The sequence below is a fragment of the Myxocyprinus asiaticus genome, chromosome 18 (assembly GCF_019703515.2).
Source record: "Myxocyprinus asiaticus isolate MX2 ecotype Aquarium Trade chromosome 18, UBuf_Myxa_2, whole genome shotgun sequence".
Lineage (NCBI taxonomy): Eukaryota > Metazoa > Chordata > Actinopteri > Cypriniformes > Catostomidae > Myxocyprinus > Myxocyprinus asiaticus.
In genome coordinates, this window is record NC_059361.1 from 30002834 (window position 1) to 30022837 (window position 20004).

The window sequence follows — 20004 nt, forward strand, 5'->3', positions numbered from 1 at the left end:
ATTTACAATTTAAATCATTGGTAATTAGAATACAGTTACATTCAAAAAGTATTTTGATTACTGAAGAGATTACTTTGTATTTTATTGTCATTTGTTTCATTTAATATTTAGTCCTTTCAGATGGAAAACATTTATACATATAAATGATGTGATCCAAAGTGCATTTGAACAGCGGTGAATCACTTTCTTATGACGTGTTACATTCATACAAGCAGACAGAGAATTAAGTCTGAAGTAAGTTTGGAGCAGAAGAAACAGAAATAAACCTTGTGTAAACTGCCAGCTTTACGCTAAGATAAAATGCTATTTCTAGCAATTTTACATGCACATGTTACCAGACACGGTCATATTTTTTTATCAAGAAAATTCATGTTGGATCATAATTTCTTTTTTCTAGTAAGACCTTTGATATTAGGGCAAAAATCTTATTCTTGGTAAAAATTTTTGTATTGTTTTCCTGTAAAAATATCTAAAAATCCTTAAAACAAGATCAGTTTGATTTATCTTGTTTTAGAAACAACACTGCATAAGATATTTAAGTTTTTCAGAGAATGTATTTTTAACATGTGTATTTTGTCTTACTGTACTGGCAGAGTTTTTATAGTCAAAACAAGTGAAAAGAAGTAATCCAAAGTATTTAGAATACGTTACTGACCTTGCAGCATGTATTCTGTAATCTGTAGTGGAATACATTTCAAAAGAAACCCTCCCAACCCTGTATGTATATATATATATATATATATATATATATATATATATATAATATACACACACATACACACACACACACACACACACACTGGTGTCCAAAAGTTTGGACATTGGAAATTGGTACTTTAATTCACCAAAGTGGCATTCAGCTGATCACAAAGTATAATAAGATTTCTACTATAATACATTATACATTTCAAAAGAAACCCTCCCAACCCTGTATATATATATATATATATATATATATATATATATATATATATATATATAGATAGATAGATAGATATAGATAGATAGATAGATAGATAGATAGATATATATATATATATATATATATATATATATATATATATATATATATATATACACACACACACACACACACACACACACACACACTGGTGTCCAAAAGTTTGGACATTGGAAATTGGTACTTTAATTCACCAAAGTGGCATTCAGCTGATCACAAAATATAATAAGAACATTACTGATGTAAAAAACAGCACCATCACTATTTGAAAAAAGTCATTTTTGATCAAATCTAGACACGCCCCATTTCCAGCAGCCATCACTCCAACACCTTATCCTTGAGTAATCATGATAAAGTGCTAATTTGGTACTAGAAAATCACTTGCCATTATATCAAACACAGTTGAAAGCTATCTGGTTCATTAAATTAAGCTTAACATTGTCTTGAGTTGCCACAGTATGCAATAGACTGGCATGTCTTAAGGTCAATATTAGGTAAAAAATGGAAAACTCGTAAAACTCGTCAGTCAATCATTGTTTTGAGAAATGAAGGCTATACAATGCTTGAAATTGCCAAAAAAAACTGAAGATTTCATACAAAGGTGTATACTACAGTCTTCAAAGACAGAGGACAACTGGCTCTAACAAGGACAGAAAGAGATGTTGAAGGCCAGATGTACAACTAAACAAGAGGATAAGTACATCAGAGTCTCTAGATTGAGAAATAGACGCCTCACATGTCCTCAGCTGACAGCTTCATTGAATTCTACCCGCTCAACACCAGTTTCATGTACAACAGTAAAGAGAAGACTCAGGGGTGCAGGCCTTATGGGAAGAATTGCAAAGAAAAAGCCACTTGAAATGGAAAAACAAAAAGAAAAGATTAGAGTGGGTAAAGAAACACAGACATTGGACAACAGATATTTGGAAAAGAGTGTTATAAAAGCTTAACCCCATTGAACTTTTGTGGGATCAGCTAGACTGTAAAGTGCATGAGAAGTGCCCGACAAGACAGTCACATCTATGGCAAGTGCTACAGGAAGCGTGGGGTGAAATGTCACCTCAGTATCTGGACAAACTGACTGCTAGAATGCCAAGGATCTGCAAAGTTGTCATTGCTGCACGTGGAGGATTTTTTGATGAGAACTCTTTGAAGTAGTTTAAGAAGTTCTGAACATTTATTCTAATTGTAATAGTATTTTTTTTTTTTACATTATTTATGTCCTGACTATACATTGTGATCAGCTGAATGCCACTTTGGTGAATAAAAATACCAATTTCTTTCCATAAGAACAAAATCTGTACATTATTCCAAACTTTTGGCCGCTAGTGTATATATGCACATGCACACAATTTCACAGATATCTCCTTACACTGAGTATATTATGTCCATATATTACTCCAGCATGATTTTCTGCATTTAATTTTTTTAACTAAAATTATTTCAAATATACCATCCTCCACCTATTTTTGCTTACATTAAAATCCTGTCCATCATACTTGCTTTAAATATACTCTGCTTCATGCTCTCTCTGCATATTTTGCTCCCTGTCAAATTTCTTTCTCTCCCTCACTCTCTCTGTCTCTTGCACATGCACAAGGAGATGCACGTGCCTCTGTGCTGTTTAGCAGGTCTTGAGGAATCCTTTGGCTTAGTATGCTGTGCAAGAGGAAATTCCACAGGCTCAAATGTTCTCAGTGAAAGCCCCAGTGTGGATCAAGAACCCAGGATCCCACCAACTCCTCTGCATGCAAGGGCAGCGAGGGGGCCAGGATGAATGGACTTGTCTGTACCACAGATGATTCTTCTCCAGTCAGCAGACAAACTATGGTTAGAAAGGTATTTTAAGTATCACCATTATCATAAAAAAAGAACTGTTCCTCAAACATATGTGCATCTTATCCCTTGTGTCAATTTAAAGAAGTTACTCAGAGGTCCTTAGAGGACAAAAAAAAGCCTGTGTCAAAAAACTGCCATAATAATATTATATATTAATATTATTTTCCACTTTCAATGAGTTAATTTTTTTAACCAACCTCAGTCCTGATCATAACTACCAAATATTCATTCATTTTCAGGATTTTAACCCTTTAAAATGCCAGTTTGTTTATATTAAGGCACTGTTGTTTTTTTATGAAAGAAAAAAAAAAGACTTATTTTCCATATACTAAATGCTAAGGGGCATTTTTATTTTATTTTTTATTATCACAGTCTGGGATATGTCAATTGTTAGCAACAACATTGATTTTGATGCATTATTATTTTTTGTGCAGTGTCAGATTTAAAAACTCGCACTCAGTACCTTAGAGGACAAAAATGTCCACGTCAAAAAACTGCCATAAAAATATTATATATTAATATTATTTTCCACTTTTACTGACTTAGATCTTTTAACCAGCATCAGTCCTGATCATAACTACCTCATTCATTCATTTTCAGGATTTTAACCCTTTAAATGCCATTTTGTTTACATAATGCCACTGTTGTTTTACACACACACACACACACACACATTTCTCAATACAAACTTACAAAACACACTCTGACATCCATACCAACACACCCACACAATTTTAGCTGGATCATTTATTCAGCTGGCCTGCAGTGCTCTATAATACAGCAAACAGAAAATAGGAAAAAAGCATGTATTTGCTCCATAGGCTAGACATAAGAAAAATGGCACCAGCTGGTGGAAAATATTAAAATCTTTAATTTTGAAGCTAGGGCTTCATCAATAATCATAGAATTCATGATTTTATGCTTTAATGGCACTGGGATCAAATATTGCAGTTTTAATGGGTTTCAATGGGAACATTTTTGTCCTTAAGGCCCTGAGTGTAACTATTTTGTGTACACAGTGTATTATAGATGTATTATAGGAAATTAGGTTGAAATACCAAAATTCCCCAAAAAATACACACCTTTGGCAATATTTATGCCGTTGGCATTAACACAGCCAAAATGATCGAAAAAACAAAAATGAAAAAGATAAAAATGTCACGAAGGTCGCACAAGGGTTAAGAATATAAGAGTTGAACACAGAATCATACTTCCATTAGGTTCCTTTCTGTTGTCACATCATAATTGTGTGTTTGATGAAGATACACTGCAAAAAGCATTTTCTTATTTCAAGTGAAAAAACAAAATCTCACCGTCCTTAAACAAGATAAATTTACTTGAGATGCAAAACTGTGTGATACATTAAAGAAACAGTTCACCCAAAATTTTAAATCTGTCATCATTTACTCACTCTCATAATGTTCAAAACCTGTGTGACTTTCTTTCTTCCATGGAACACAATGACAATGAATTCGTTATATGGAAAAAAGATGCAATGAAAGTGATTGGTGACTGCTGTTGTCATTCTGCCTAACATCTCCTTTTATGTTCTACATAAGAAAGAAAGTCATATGGGTTGAAGCAACATGAGGGTGACTAATAGATGCCAGAATTTTCATTTTTAGGTCAATTATTCCTTTAAGATTTGTATTCAGAGAATATCTTGAATTAAGTGTGAGAGTGCCTTTATTACTTGTATGGATTAAAATGTATCAGGACAGTTTTCAGAGATTTACGTTGCAAAAAATGCTCTCTATTCAGTCTTTTTCTCCCACAAGGTTCATAGGGGTTGTCTGATCGACTGTGTGTGTGGTGGTACTGTTTCATCCAAGATGCCCAAGAATGCTTTCATACAGTTGTGGCAAAAAATATTAGCACCCTTGGTAAATATGAGCAAAGAATGCTGTGAAAAATATGTCTTTATTGTTTATCCTTTTGCTCTTTCATTCAAAATATTCACATTAATCTAACCTTTAATTGAAGTAAACTAACTGAAAGGGGTGGAAAATCTCATAATTAATTTTAAAAAATTTCTAAAAATATATCTGAAGTATGTCCCCATTCATATTTTTAAAAATTTAGCACACCTGGGTGACTAGGAAAATGAATTGTTCAGCCATGACTTCCTGTTTCACAGGAGTATAAATATGAGGAAACAAGCCAAATTCTCTTAGTCATCCATCACAATGGGTTAGACCAAAGAATAAAGTTATGATGTGCAGCGAAAGGTTGTTGAGCTTTACAAAATGGGAAGTGGCTATAAGAAAATAGCCAAAGCATTGAAAATGCCAATTTCCACCATCATGGCAATAATTAAGAAGTTCCAATCAACTGGAGATCTTAAGAATCGGACTGGAAGAGCACGTGTGTCTGTATTGTCTCCACGCACAGTGAGGAGGATGGTTTGAGTGACCAAAAATTCTCCAAGGATCACAGCTGCAGAATTGCAGAAATTAGTTGGGACTTGGGGGACAGAAAGTCTACAAAGCTACAATCAGAATTCACCTACATCACCACAAGTTGTTTAGGGGGTTTCAAGAAAATAGCCTCTGCTCTCATCCAACAACAAACTCAAGCATCTTCAGTTTGCTAGACACTACTGGAACTTCAAATGGGACCGGGTTCTATGGTCAGATGAAACACAAATAGAGATTTTTGGTAGCAAACACCAGAGATGGCCATATGAAAAAGTACCTCATGCCCATGGTTAAAAATGGTGGTGTTTAATGATTTGGGGCTGTTTTTATTCCAGAGGTCCTGGGCATCTTGTTCGGATACATGGCATCATGGACTCTATCAAATACCAACAGATAAAAAATCTAAACCTGGGCCATGGTTCCAGCAGGACAATGATCCAAAACACACATCAAAATCAACACAAATATGGTTCACTGACCACAAAATCAAGGTTCTGCCATGGCCATCCCAGTCCCCTGACCTGAACCTTATAGAAAACCTGTGGGGTAAACTGAAGAGGAGAATCCACCAGTGTGGACCTCGGAATTTGAAGGATCTGGAGAGATTCAGTATTGAGGAATGGTCTCAGATCCCTTGCCAGGTGTTCTCCAACCTCATTAGGCATTTTAGGAGAAGACTCAGAGCTGTTATCTTGGCAAGGGTAGGTTGCACAAAGTATGCAATAAAAGGGTGCTAATAATTGTGCCACACATATATTTGACCACAAACATTTTTTTTTTTTTTTTTAATAAAACTTGTGTTGTGTTTGCAATTGTTTGATATCCATTAGAGGATAGATTTTTTTGAATAATTTGATTGAAAGATCAAAAGGATAAACAATAAAGACATATTTTTCACAGCTTTCTTTGCTCGTATTTACCAAGGGTGCCAATATTTTTGGCCACAACTGTATATGCAAGGGCTGCACTTGATTGAAAAACATTAAGCTTCCATCTTGGCTCGAGAGTAAACATGTCAAAGTTATGAGGTATACAGCTGCTTGGACACTGTGAAGGTCAGAGGTGGCTTCTTGCCTTTATCTTTAGAAGGAATTTAGCTGCTTTAAAGAACAGAATGTTCCTGGTTGTGTTGTTACAAGAACAAAACAACATCATACTCGTTTGGAAATGTTCTGGGGGGTTTTTATATTTCTTTAGCAGTAGTCCAGGAAACTGTGGTCGCTGTTTCACTGTGGTCAGTTAAATGCAGTTGGCTCATACAGTATAATACGTGTATATCAAACCAGCTTTTTAATGGTTCACCAGACATTTATTCAGTTGTCAGCTGATTATTTTGTTGTTGCTGAAATTCAGTTTTAGGTGAAACTTATGTTACTGTTTTCAGAAACGGACAACCGTCTATGGCTAGTTATTGAAATGTTGTTTATTGTATTGTTATTGTCAGACAAAAAGAATATCACAGAGCACTATGAAATGTGAGCAAATTAAACTTGGAAATAAACTTCGTCTATAAAATATGTGTCTATGTCTATATATTATATTTCTTTAACTGCTGATCTCCTGGGATTTTCACGCACAACAATAACTTTCAGTAACTATAGCTACATAAAAGGGACCAACATTCAACTGTCCTCTCCCAACTTGCTATATGTCTACCCTTAAGCCCCGCCCCTCAGTCCCTAAGGGACCGCCCACCAACCTGGAGGATCTAATATCGCATCCGTCTCGCGCTGCACCATTCGTCTCAGTATTTCATCCTAAAAATCGCTGTTTCTCTGGCAGTGTTTGAGCGGAACCTCTTGTTGCCGGTCGCCTAAGATTATTCATACGGATTAGACTGCGCATATTATTAGTATGAAACACCAGCCGTCTTCTGTTTCTTTTGGCGGAGCCTAGACTGGGGGTTGGGAGGGGATAACCAGATCTTTTGACCCCAGCTGCATCATTCCCTGGATAACGGGCACAGAGCCACCCGACAGCCTCAGTTGTTGTTTTCTTTTTTGCTGGCATCTGCTGCATGTTGTTTACATTTGCATCCAAAGCAACAAGCCGACCGTATTAGGAGATGATGCACCACTTTCATACCTGAAGAAGAAATTAATTCCTTTGGATCAGAATATTTGATATATTTTATTTAATTCATTGAGAGTAGAACAAGAATCAAGGACTTGGTGACGTGATGGAGAGTGTGGAGAAGGAGTGCGGAGCTTTGGGTGGATTATTCCAGGCTATCGTCAATGATATGAAGGTACCAGCGCTGTTTAATTGATGCAAAGTATCCAATATGTAGCAAAACGGATGGCTGTGTTTTACTGCCTTTGTTTTCATTAGAGCTCCAGCTGCCTGCACCACTGATGCTGTGATTAATGGTATGGGGGTCTCAGTATGGAGGGCTTTGTTGTGAAATGAAAACTGGACCCCTTTTGTAGATGTAAGGTCATACAATATGTTAAAGCATGTCTTTCATTCCTTTTCCGTTTGTAATATTTGAGATAATTTAAAAGAATGTGCTTAGTATAAGAGGTAAAATCATTTTCAAATAATATAAGCCAAGATATAGGCTTAGAAGCACCTTATATTTTAAAAAATATATACAGATATAGCTTTAATAGATATGTAAAATTATGTTTTGAAAGTCATCTGTTTTTTCATAAGTGCCGGTGTCTGATTTAGTATGTTTAGGGTAATATTGAGATATAGTTCTAGTTTTAAATGGAGCATATAATCATATTTTAACCTAATGAATTATACCTGATATAGCACTTAACATTTACCCATTAACATTTTGTGGGATGGCATCTTACGTTTTGATGCCTCTGGCACATGCCGTTGGAAGTTGTGCCACATCCGGTTGTGAGATGGTATGTGCCACTGGAAGTTGTGGCACATGTCAGTGATTTTGTGGCACTGACACATGCTGCTGCATTTTGATACCGTCGATAATCCGTTTTGGAACGCGTTCATTTAAGAGACACTTGAGAAGTCAGCAGCACATACACAAAACTTTACTGTGCTGTAAGAAGAATTAAGGAAATGAAAAGTGGCTTGTTTGAAGTTGCTACTGTCAGTGTTGTTTTAACTAATCGGATTAGCTATTAGCCATTGAAAGAAGTATTGCTGGATTATAGTGAACCCATGTGATTGATGCATCCAGAATGTATTTAAAATCAGTCTTAAAGGTGCACTCAGTAACCTTTTTCTTTATGTCATCTTGGACTTACACTGACACCTAGTGGCTTGGATGCAGCATCTTTTAAAATCAATAGTTTTCAGTTTCAGACGCTATTGTAGAAATTTAGTATTCACAGACGGCCATGATTACTTTAATAAATGAGTGAAAGTGTCAAATAACAGGATGGTTACTGAGATTAAGCAAATAGTATTCAGCTGGTCATGTGATTCTAACATGGCAGCCCCCATGTGTGGACCCTCTCCATGTAGAATAAAACAGCTTTTATAAGGTTACTGATATGACTGAAGTCTTCATTTTAATGTGAGTGCTCATGATTTCCTACATATATTGCAAAAATACATTTCATGTCTTTAGGAGTTAAACTTTTTTAATGAGGAAAAATTTACTGAGTGCACCTTTAACACTGTTTCAAAGCTTGTCATTCTCCCAGCATTTTTTCCAGGTGGAGAAAACGGATCATTCAAAAATATCTCCCCTTGAAACTTATCATGTTTGATAGTGTATTGCTAAAAAAAATAATGGTTGTAAATTTAAAGTTACCTCTTTTATTGGAGTATTTCGTGGCAATACCTGATTTATTCTTAAAATGACCTTAAATCTGAAGACACTGGATTTTTTCCTTGACATGTCAGTCAGCATGAGAGCCCTGAGCCTGGCTGGGGACCACTTCATTTTGTGGTAAGTGTAAAATAATGAGATGCAACAAAGAGGTTTGAAATGTATACTGTATAATTTAGTCTGGCTCTTATTGCAAGTCTAATTGCATGTTCATGTAAAAGCAGGTAAATGTTAATTAACTTTAACTAATTATCTAATGTGTATCATTTGTAATAGTACCTGTAAGTTCATTAACTTTTAACAATTTACCTCGTAGGACATGAAGAAACTGGGAAAAGTTATTAAAGTGCATCACTAGTGACTGGCATGCATGATGTTTCTAGAAAGTGGACCAAGAGCACTCTGGGATTTTAAGGTAATTCACTTTTAACTGTTTTTTTTTGTTTTTTTTTGTTTTTTTATCTCGCATTAACAGGTAATTGTATCCAAGTGTTGCAAGGATGTAGTGTGATGCATGTTTAAGTTGGCTGCACTCTGATTCTGCTGGAGTTACTGAGAGTAAGATGTAACCCTACAATGATGATGGCAACATTAATTGTACAGCATGGGTTTTAGATCATGGTCTAGCTTAGAAACCTTAAAATCTGCCATTTTCCTGCCAGAGTTCTAATTGGCTTTAGTTATGTTGTAAATCTGTTCTTTCATTACTTTGCACATGCCACTGAACTTAGTGGCATGTCCAGTTGTTAGTGGCACAATGCTGTCTGTTCTTTCAGTTTCTGGATCCATACAGTATGAAAGTTTTATCTGTACTTCTTTAAAGCTCAACTAGTGACTAGTCGAGAGAGTTTACTGTAAATAGATTTTGGTCAATGCAGCATTCTTTGCATGCATTTATGTTTTGTCTGGTTAAAATAAATGACACTTGTTGAGTCGGCAGCCTAGACAGGCTATTAAGTTAGGGGAAACAATGTAAGTGGCTTGTTTGATATCATGTGTGTGTGTGAGAGAGTGATGCTCCTAGAGGTACATTCTAATGGTTTATGGAATTAACGTCTGAAACAAAACATACTTCTGTACTGTATGGCTCTACCATCTGAAAGAACAGACAGCTCCATTATCTATAAAACTAATAAATGAATGGTTTCAACCTGAAAGAATTCAACTTAATTCACTTTAAAACATTCACAGTCTCTTCAAATTCACAGCTATTGTAAGAGTAAGGTTAAGGATGTAAAAGGTTCACTTACTCTATGTGAAAGGTAAATATGAATGCAATGAAATTTCAAGATACAAATGATTATTTCTTTAAGTTATGTTTTTTTTTTTTACATAGATTTGATCTGTGAGGACATGCTGTGATCTATGAGATCCAGAAAGTAGCCTTCCTCACACCACCAGCTGTGCTGTCAACATTCAAGACCTCTTCTAGAAGCAGGTTTTTCCAATGCTGTTCAGAATATAAGGGATGCTGTCATGTGCACTGTATGTATTTTTTTTTTTTTTAATGAGTTGAACCATTTTTAATTTATCTGTATTTTCTAGGGTACCACTGTGAGACCTCTGCTGACATGGACATGATGGCACTTTGTTTTCCTCTTGTAGAGAACACTTTATTTGATGTTGTGTTGATGGTTTAGACACTGCTTACAGTTAGGGAGAGGTGAAAGGTGCAATTCTGTATTTGGAAAGGCACTAATGTCTCCCTGCAACAATGTCTACCTTGTATGTCCATTGCATGTTTTTGCAATAGTATACATACATCTGTGTATTTAAGCACTCATCCTCTCTTAAGAATTTGACAAAGGCACACATATAACATCTATGTGTGTGAAGACACATAATCTCTCTTTGTGTGATCTGATGAAGATAAATAAATACATGTGTCCCAAACTTGGTCTCCCACTTTCTTCTCTTCTCCACAAACTTGACCCCCAGAAAACTGGTACTCTGTTCTTATTGACACACAGTGATGTATTATTTTACATGTACATTTCTTGTGCCTGTTCCATGTATGCTGGCTAGGTTATACTGTATATAGTAATGGAATTACTGTTGGCTAAATGGAGAAGTCTCAATGTAGGAACGATTACAAGTTAATTTAAAATACAGATAAATCGAAGATAATTAATATGTGTTTAAATATTGGTGGCTTTAAATATCATTTATGCAAACAATTTGGAGGAATGATGGATTAAGATATATATTTCTCTTTTGCTATTCTTTTTTACAGTGAGACAAATGGAAGTATACATTAAAAAGTATGCATTAATTTGCTTGACATAATGTGTTAACAAATGGATATGAATATTTTTGTCATACCGTATTCACATTATGATGGACTGCCTTTTGGTTATAGATGGCATATCTAGACCTATGTTTACATAAAATTGTGAGGTGCCAGTTCATAGATGTCCAGGACACTTGTGATTTCAACTGTAGGTGCCTTTCATATGTAATTCCAGACAAAGGACAAAAGGTGCCACTGTATAATCTTGTCATATTCCACATTGCTTGTCTACAAATGATCTAAGCCAAACCTGATTGTAAATTCTTGGTGGCAATTTACCTTTTTCTTTCTTTAAATTTGACAGTTGTAGCCACCACTCTACATAGACTCAGAAGAATACAGTCACACATTGGTGATCACAATGACATCTCTTAACCACACAAATATAATGAAACCTTAAGCCCTTTAAATATTTAATCTGTCAGAGCATATTTTCAAAAAAATAAATAAAATGTTGTTTAAGCAAAGTAATAAAAGGCCAACATGTGTTATGAAATGACAATGGCTTTATTACAATGGCATAATGTGTATTACAGCGGAACACGAGACAGACCTGAAATACAATGTAAAACAATCTTTGCTTATCTATTAAATTTAGGTGCGGGTAGCCTGCTAAAAGCTAATGTTTGGATGCAACATGCTTTATACAGTATGTCCGCACACCAGCACTACGGTCAGGGTTGGGGAGTAACGAAACACATATAACGGGATTACATATTTAAAATACAAAATATAAATAACTGTATTCCACTACAGTTACAATTTAAATCATTGGTATTTAGATTACAGTTACATTCAAAAAGTATTTTGATTACTGAAGAGATTACTTTGCATTTTATTGTCATTTGTTTCATTTAATATTTAGTCCTTTCAGATGGAAAACATTTATACATATAAATGATGTGATCCAAAGTGTATTTGAACAACGGTGAAACACTTTCTTATGACGTGTTACATTCATACGAGCAGACAGAGGAGTAAGTTTGAAGTAAGTTTGGAGCAGAAGAAATAGAAATAATCCTTGTGTAAATTGTCAGCTTTACGCTAAGATAAAATGCTATTTCTAGCAATTTTACATGCACATGTTACCAGGCACGATCATATTTTTTATCAAGAAAATTCACGTTGGATCATAATTTCTTTTTTCTATAAGATCTTTGATATTTGGGCAAAAATCGTATTCTTGATAATAATTTTTTTATTGTTTTCCTGTAAAATATAAAAAAATCCTTAAAACAAGATCAGTTAGATTTCTCTTGTTTCAGAAGCAACACTGCATAAGATATTTAGGTTTTTCAGAGAATGTATTTTTAACATGTGTATTTGTCTTACTGTACTGGCAGAATTTTTATAGTCAAAACAAGTGAAAAAATCTACCAGTGCTGAAGAAGTAATCCAAAGTATTTAGAATACGTTACTGACCTTGAGTAATTTAACGGAATACTTTACAAATTACATTTTACAGCATGCATTCTGTAATCTGAAGTGGAATACATTCAAAAGTAACCCTGTCTATGGTTGACTAAACTGGCACGTATTGTTGACAGCGTCTACAATATGCCTTGAAATACAGTGGCATGTGTCAGTCGACCAGACGTGCCACAAATTTCAGTGGCACATGCCTCTAACGACTGGAAATGCCACAAAATTCAGTGGAACGTGCCACTAAAAACCAGAAACACCACTGTATGTGCCACAAAATCCAGTGGCATGTGCCAAAACTTCTAGTGGCACATGCCACTCACAAGCGGATATGCCATGGGATGTGCCACAACTTCCAGCGGCATGTGCCAGAGGCACCAAAATGTAATATGCCATACCACTAGATGTTACTGCTTTGGTAATGGTGCACTAACAAGTCTGCCCAGCTATCGGTTGTCTGATAAGCAAAAGACATTAACCACTATTTTGGACTCCAGTCAAAATATCACTCAGGTGGACCCACTTTCATATAGATGATTTCTGAAAGCAATGTTGATGCGCAGGCAATAAAAAATATTCACTCATAAAGTGATATGAATGCATTCGCATCAGATTCAGTTTAAACCTGGACCTCAGTTGCACTCTCACTTCTTCAGAACTCTGTTTTGACTCAACTATTTAAATAGAGCTTTTTGCATGAAAATACAGTGAATATTTATTTTAGAAAAAGGATATAAATATATTGATGCTCAACTGCGGGTAATGTTGGGATTGATACATTTTGTGATCACAGTTGCTCAGTCTGGTTCAATATAGCCTTCCAAATATCAGTAAGAGAGACAATATAACATGGCATGTAAATTATTTCTCTACATTTAGCACAATTTGCTTTATCCATATATTTATGTTAAGAAAGACCATCGTAGAACATGCCATAATTAACCAAAAGTGTTTTTAAAATAAATGTTTTTGTGGGAAATGTGTGATGTCATTAAAATTAGGATTAGTGATAGACCAAAATATCGGCCATGCCGATTAATCTGCCGATATTTGGCCATTTTGCGATCATCGGTATCAATAACCGTGTTTGTTTGGGAGATTTACAGAAGTGTTAACTTTCCCTTGTGTCAGTTCCAAAATCTACCAGTAGATTTGTCTATGGATAATCTTCAGAAGTTTTCAAGTTTTTTCTTTTCACGTTTATGCAAATTTGAGACAATATTGCATAAAGTGTTTGTTTTTCTTTAGAAATGTTGTGTACTGATTTGCTGTTGTTAAATTGTATTATGGTCATCGGCATTTATATCAGCCATCCTGCACTATACATATCAGTATCGGCATCGCCATAAAAAAACAAAACAACAAAACATAGCAGTTCACCACTAATCAGGATGCAGTATTTTATTGAAGGTGGGAGCTAAGGTCTTTGTACATTTACGTCATAAATTGGATATAATCGCTCCTGTAACACAGTTACATTTCGCAGCCTTTTATGGCCATCTCTCAGATATGATCTTGTTTCCTTCTGCTATTTTAAAGTTTTCTGGAGTACTTTCCAGCCTGTTGCTTTGCTGGAGCAGAACCCTGTGGCTGCATGTACCGTTCCACAAATGGTTTCCATGTTCTCATGTGGCTCCTGTAGTGAATGTTATTACTGAAAGTTGGTGTTTGAGTGAAGTTCAGATGCCAGATGCCAGATCTGATGTTCATATATTGTGAAAGGCTCCAGACTTGGCTTAGGACCAATCCTTGCAATGCTCAGCGTGTTTGACATGCAGTATATCAACACTTGTAAAGAGGGCACAGCCTGAGAGTTTTGTAATGTCAGAAATTATATGTGTAGGTAGGGCAAACTGCTCTTCAAAAATTCTCATATCTTTCTGTACTCGGTGCCTTCAGCAAAAACCAAAATCTATAAAAAGGTTTACAGTCAAGGCCAAGGTTTTCTTTCAACTGTATGAAATAAAACACAGGAAACATATGGTGCTTTTCCTACAAAAATGAAATTAAATGGAACAAAACTATTATTAATTTAAATTCGATAAACCTAATTATAATCAGGACTTCATAACAGTCCATTTAATAAATTATGTGATCAAAAAAATGTTTTAATTATATTTGTTTAATTGTGAATTGTTTTAAAAAAAATTATTTCGGTAAATTTTCTCATGATAGTCATAACTTTAATAAACTATGTAAAACATATACTGTATAAACATATACATAAAGTAAATACATATAATGCTTGTACTTTAAATGTCTTCCCCTCCTGCCTTATAAATAAAAAATAAAAAATGTTTTATCTGTACATATAGTGAATAGCATTCTTTATTTTTTATATTTTTTTATATTATTTTGCAATAAGGTCAACATCTTTGATGTTTGCAAACTTTTAGGTGGTGATGGTGTCGGTGATAAACAGAGCCTTCATGAAAATAGATAATCTCAGTGGCTGAAGGTCATAGTTTAATTTTGATTTAGTGTGTTACGTCTTTACACTTACGCTGTTTGGTGTGTTTTTTGGCCACAGGGGCTATAGGTTACCTTAAAAAGAGTAGTATGCAGTCTAATTGGAACTGACAACATATTTTAGGGTTAATCAGACTTTTGTTAGGATTTGGGGGGTCTCCTTTAAAGTAGAGATAAACCAGTATATCGGTTTAGGGTTAGGGTTAGCAAACGATTGGATAACAATCTACGATGGCACCGCAGATGGCCGCCTCGGTGTGGAGCTCTTCAGTTCTTTTGCTGTTTTTGTTTGTTTGTCCAGTGTTTAGTAATGTCTTTTTGATCAGTTTCACCAGAGACGAACTGTTATATATTCGGCAGCAAACACCAGATAATTTTTTACCGGTATTTGATTATTCTGACATTTTGTTGCACATTTTAGTCGGAGGAGTTGTGTGCTGTACAAGCAAGCTAAAAGACGCAAGCGAGGGAAGCGAGCCGGCACGCTGGTCAAACTGCATCAACGCGGCTTCCAAACCGCACTGCCAAGCATACATCTAGCGAATCTCCGCTCTCTTCCTAACAAAATGGATGAACTACTTCTAACCCATACAAATAAGGACTTTGCTAACTCTGCTGCTCTGTGCTTCACGGAAACCTGGCTGAGTGAAACCATTATGGACAGCGCGTTACATCTGCTGGGCTTTCAGCTGTTCAGAGCATATCGCATCACAGAGTTATCAGGGAAAACGAGAGGCAGTGGAACATGCTTTTATATCAATGCAAATTGGTGTACAGATGTAACAGCTTTGAAGAAGATGTGCTGCCCTAATTTAGAAGCGCTCTTCCTCAACTGTAAGCCTTTCTACTCGCTACAGGAGTTTTCCTTGTTTATTCTGGTGAGTGTTTACATTCCTCCACAAGCATGCATGAATGCAGCGCTGCAACAGCTGACTCATCACATCACAGACACGGAGCAACAACACTCGGACTCACTTATTATTATTCTTGGGGATTTTAACAAAGAAAACCTCACACGTGAACTGCCCAAATAAAAGCAGCACATTACATGCCCAACCAGAGACAGAAATATACTGGATCACTGTTACACTACATTAAAGGTTGCATATCGTTCTGTCCCTAGAGCAGCTTTGGGACTCTCTGATCACTGTCCGATTAATCTTTTTCCAACCTACAGGCAGAAACTAAAATCACCTAAACCTATAGTTAAGACTATAAAGAGGTGGACCAGTGAATCAGAGCTGGAACTACAAGCCTGTTTTGACTGCACTGATTGGAGTGTTTTTGAAGCTACAGCCACCGACCTGGATGAGCTCACAAATACAGTATCAGTTTCTGTGAGGACATGTGCATTCCTACTAGGACATATTTAACATTTACTCTGAAAAGCTGGAAAACAAGTTTTCAGCTAATGACCTGCATCAGTGTGGAGTGGCCTGAAAGACATTGCCAACTACAAGACACCATCCCCCAACACTGTAGGGAATCAACAACTGGCTGATGACCTGAATGTGTTTTACTGTAGATTTGAAAAGCCCAGTCTCACACCCCACACCTGCTCTGACATTCACTTCACACAAACACCAACACCTCCTGCAACCCCCCTCCTCCCCCCTCCTGCTACTCAACCTGCACTTAAGATCTGTGAAGAGGATGTGTGCCGGGTCTTCCAGAAACAGAAGACAAGGAAAGCACAGGGCCCAGATGGTGTTTCACCCACTTGTTTAAAAGCCTGTGCTGACCAGCTGGCCCCCATTTTCACACAGATCTTCAACACATCACTGGAGCACTGTGAAGTTCCCAGCTGCTTCAAACGCTCCACCATCATCCATGTCCCAAAGAAACCCAAGATTTCAGGACTTAATGACTACAGACCTGTCACCCTGATATCTGTGGTCATGAAGTCATTTGAGAGACTGGTGTTGGCCCACCTGAAGGACATCAGTGGACCCTTTCTGGATCCTCTGCAGTTTGCCTATTGAGCTGACAGATCGGTAGATGATGCAGTCAATATTGGACTGCATTACATACTGCAACATCTAGACAGACCAGTGACTTATGCAAGGATCCTATTTGTGGACTTTAGTTCCGCTTTCAACATCATCATCATCCCTGCTCTCCGATGGAATAAATTAACCCAGCTCTTGGTTCCCACCTCTATCTGTCAGTGGATCACTAGCTTTCTGACAGATAAGCAGCAGTTAGTGAGACTGGGGAAATTCACTTCCAGCACATGTACAATCAGCACTGGTGCCCCCCAGGGATGTGTGCTCTCACCGTTACTCTTCTTCCAACGACTGCACTGCCAAGGACCCCTCTGTCAATCTCCTGAAGTTTGCAGATGACACTACAGTCATCAGCCTCATCCAAGATGACGACGAGTCTGCATACAGAAGGGAGATTGAACAGCTGGCACACTGGTTCAGTCAAAACAACCTGGAGCTGAACACGCTCAAAACAGTTGAGATGATAGTGGACTTTAGGAACACCCCAGCATCGATCCCGCTTACCATTCTAAACAGCACTCTGGCAGCAGTGGAGTCATTCAGTTTCCTGGTCACTACTGAAGTGGGAGACCCACATTGACTCCATTATGAAAAAGGCCCAGCAGAGGTTGTACTTCCTTCACCAGCTAAGGAAGTTCAGCCTGCCACAGGTGCTGCTGATCCAGGTCTACTCAGCAGTCATTGAGTCTGTCCTCTGCACTTCAATAATTGTCTGGTTTGGTTCAGCTACCATGTCAGACATCAGAAGACTTCAAAGGATAGTCCGGACAGCTGAACAGATTATTGGTTCTCACCTTCCCACCATTCAAGATCTGTACACCTCCAGAGTGAGGAAAAGGTCTAGAAAAACCCCATTCACCCAGCTACAGAGCACTGAGCACCAGAACAGTCAGGCACAAGAACAGTTTCTTCCCTCAGGCCATTAACCTTATGAACAGTTAAACCTGCCCTCAATACTCTTCATTATGGCAATACAATCATGTGCATATTCAACTATTCATTCATATATATATTCCATTTATATTTATTTGACATATCCTACCTCTTCTGCACAATACATTTGCTGGATCTTAAACTTTCATCATTGGCAATATTCATCCATATTTTTATCCTCACTGCATATTTAGTGTTCTAAATTGAATTGAGGGCATGCAAAATAAATAAATAAATAAATAAAAAAATAAAAAATAAAACAAATATATGGAAACGTATCTTTCATATCTTGTCAATAATAATGTAAAACCTCATCAGTTGAAATATGTATGCATACAAATCCATTATCTCGTGAATATATAGGCTATAAAAAGCTTGATTTGGTAAATACTTAAAAATAGAGCATTATAATGGAGCCAAGTATCTGTCATTCAAAATAAGAGTCCTCTTTGAATTTCGGGCTTGTTTATAGTTAAAAGTCCCATGTTATGCACCAGATCTTGATTTTTTTCTTCTTCCTGGTTATTATTGAAATTTTGGTTGCACAATCAATTGCATCTGGGATTTTATTCATTTTGGACTCTTGTAGCGTATGTCTGCACCTGTCATAGTAAGGAGAGACTAAGAACATTTTTAACATCCATTAAATCTACTTTGAAAAAATATATATATAAGATGATGACATAAAATAAGCTAAGTAAATAAACTCAAATCTACTGCTTCCTTGCAGTATAAGTGAATTGGTCACAGTATCAGCTAAAGTGCACAGGCTGATCAAGACGTATTAAAGTTAAAAGCTGGCTGATACTAAATGGGGGATCCTCCTGGATTTGAGGTTCTGAGGTATGTTCTTAACCTGCAACGACCTTTTTGGTTTATCTGTCACAGTCTCAATCTCCTCCTGTCCTTCATGCCCTTGCTACCAGAAAGCTAATTAACCACCTGTGAGATAGAGATGTCAAAGTTAGAGTTAGTGCTAGAGTCTAAAAGATATATTGAACCTATGAGTTTTTGTTAGTTAAACTACGATTATGTTTAAGGCAGTTTTAGAAATTGAAATCACTAAGCACAAAAATCCTTCATTTTAATTGCACAGTGGACTGTGGTGTTGAATTACTCACAAGTTACACACATAATAACACAACACCTTAATTCCAATGTCAACAAACTAAACAATCAGGCTCTTTTTTCGCAGGGAGTGAAAAGCACAGATCCGTGCTTTGAAAGAAGTTGTATTAAATAATAAGAAACCACTGTATATTGTTCAGAATGTATGTATCTCAGGTGTTCAAGCATGTGCCTTGTGTTTTTCCCTACATTTGGTGGTTGTGTCAGCAAATCTGGTTTCAGAAGCCACACATGCAACAGTTTTTGACTACCACTATTCCCTTCTGTCCAACTTTTAACACAAATAAGCTTTAAGAATGCAGTTGACCTTCATTTGGAATTTGAATCTGATGAATATCAGTTTCTGGTTGAAATGCACTTTTAAAACACACAGGTCAAATCTGTTCTGAGACTCGAGACCATGACTTGTCAAACAGACAAACTGCAACCTACCGATGGTTTAGTGTTAAGTCTGTTAAGCATTTTGGGTTAGTTCACCCAAAATGAACATTTTGTCATTATTTACTCACCCTCATGTCGTTTCAAACCTATATTACTTTCCTTAGTGGAACACAAAATGAAAAGTCAGGCAGGATGTGAGCCTCAGTTAACTTTTTACTTACATTGTGTGGAAAAAAATATGCACTGAAAGTGAATCGTGACTGAGGCTAACATTCTGCCAAATTATATGACTTTCTTTCTTTAGTGGAACACAAAAGGAAAAGTCAGGCAATATGTGAGCCTTAGTCACCATTCACTTTCATTGTACAGAAAAAAATATGCACTGAAAGTGAATGGTGACTGAGGCC

General features: G+C 36.4%; 1 protein-coding gene across 7 annotated transcripts in view; it reads left to right on the plus strand.

The window, feature by feature from the left end:
• The first annotated feature begins 6937 nt into the window (after positions 1–6937).
• The window catches only part of LOC127455891 (protein MTSS 2-like), a 58509-nt gene continuing 45442 nt past the window's right edge, over positions 6938–20004 (plus strand). For 2 of the 7 annotated variants that reach the window (XM_051724057.1, XM_051724058.1), the window contains exon 1: positions 6938–7465. In XM_051724057.1, the coding sequence (XP_051580017.1) occupies positions 7397–7465 (69 nt within the window). In that variant the 5' untranslated portion in view covers positions 6938–7396. Of the gene's footprint in view, positions 9089–9284; positions 9384–10304; positions 10454–20004 lie in introns of all 7 variants that reach the window. The other 5 variants (XM_051724060.1, XM_051724061.1, XM_051724062.1 and 2 more) reach the window with 5 other exon arrangements.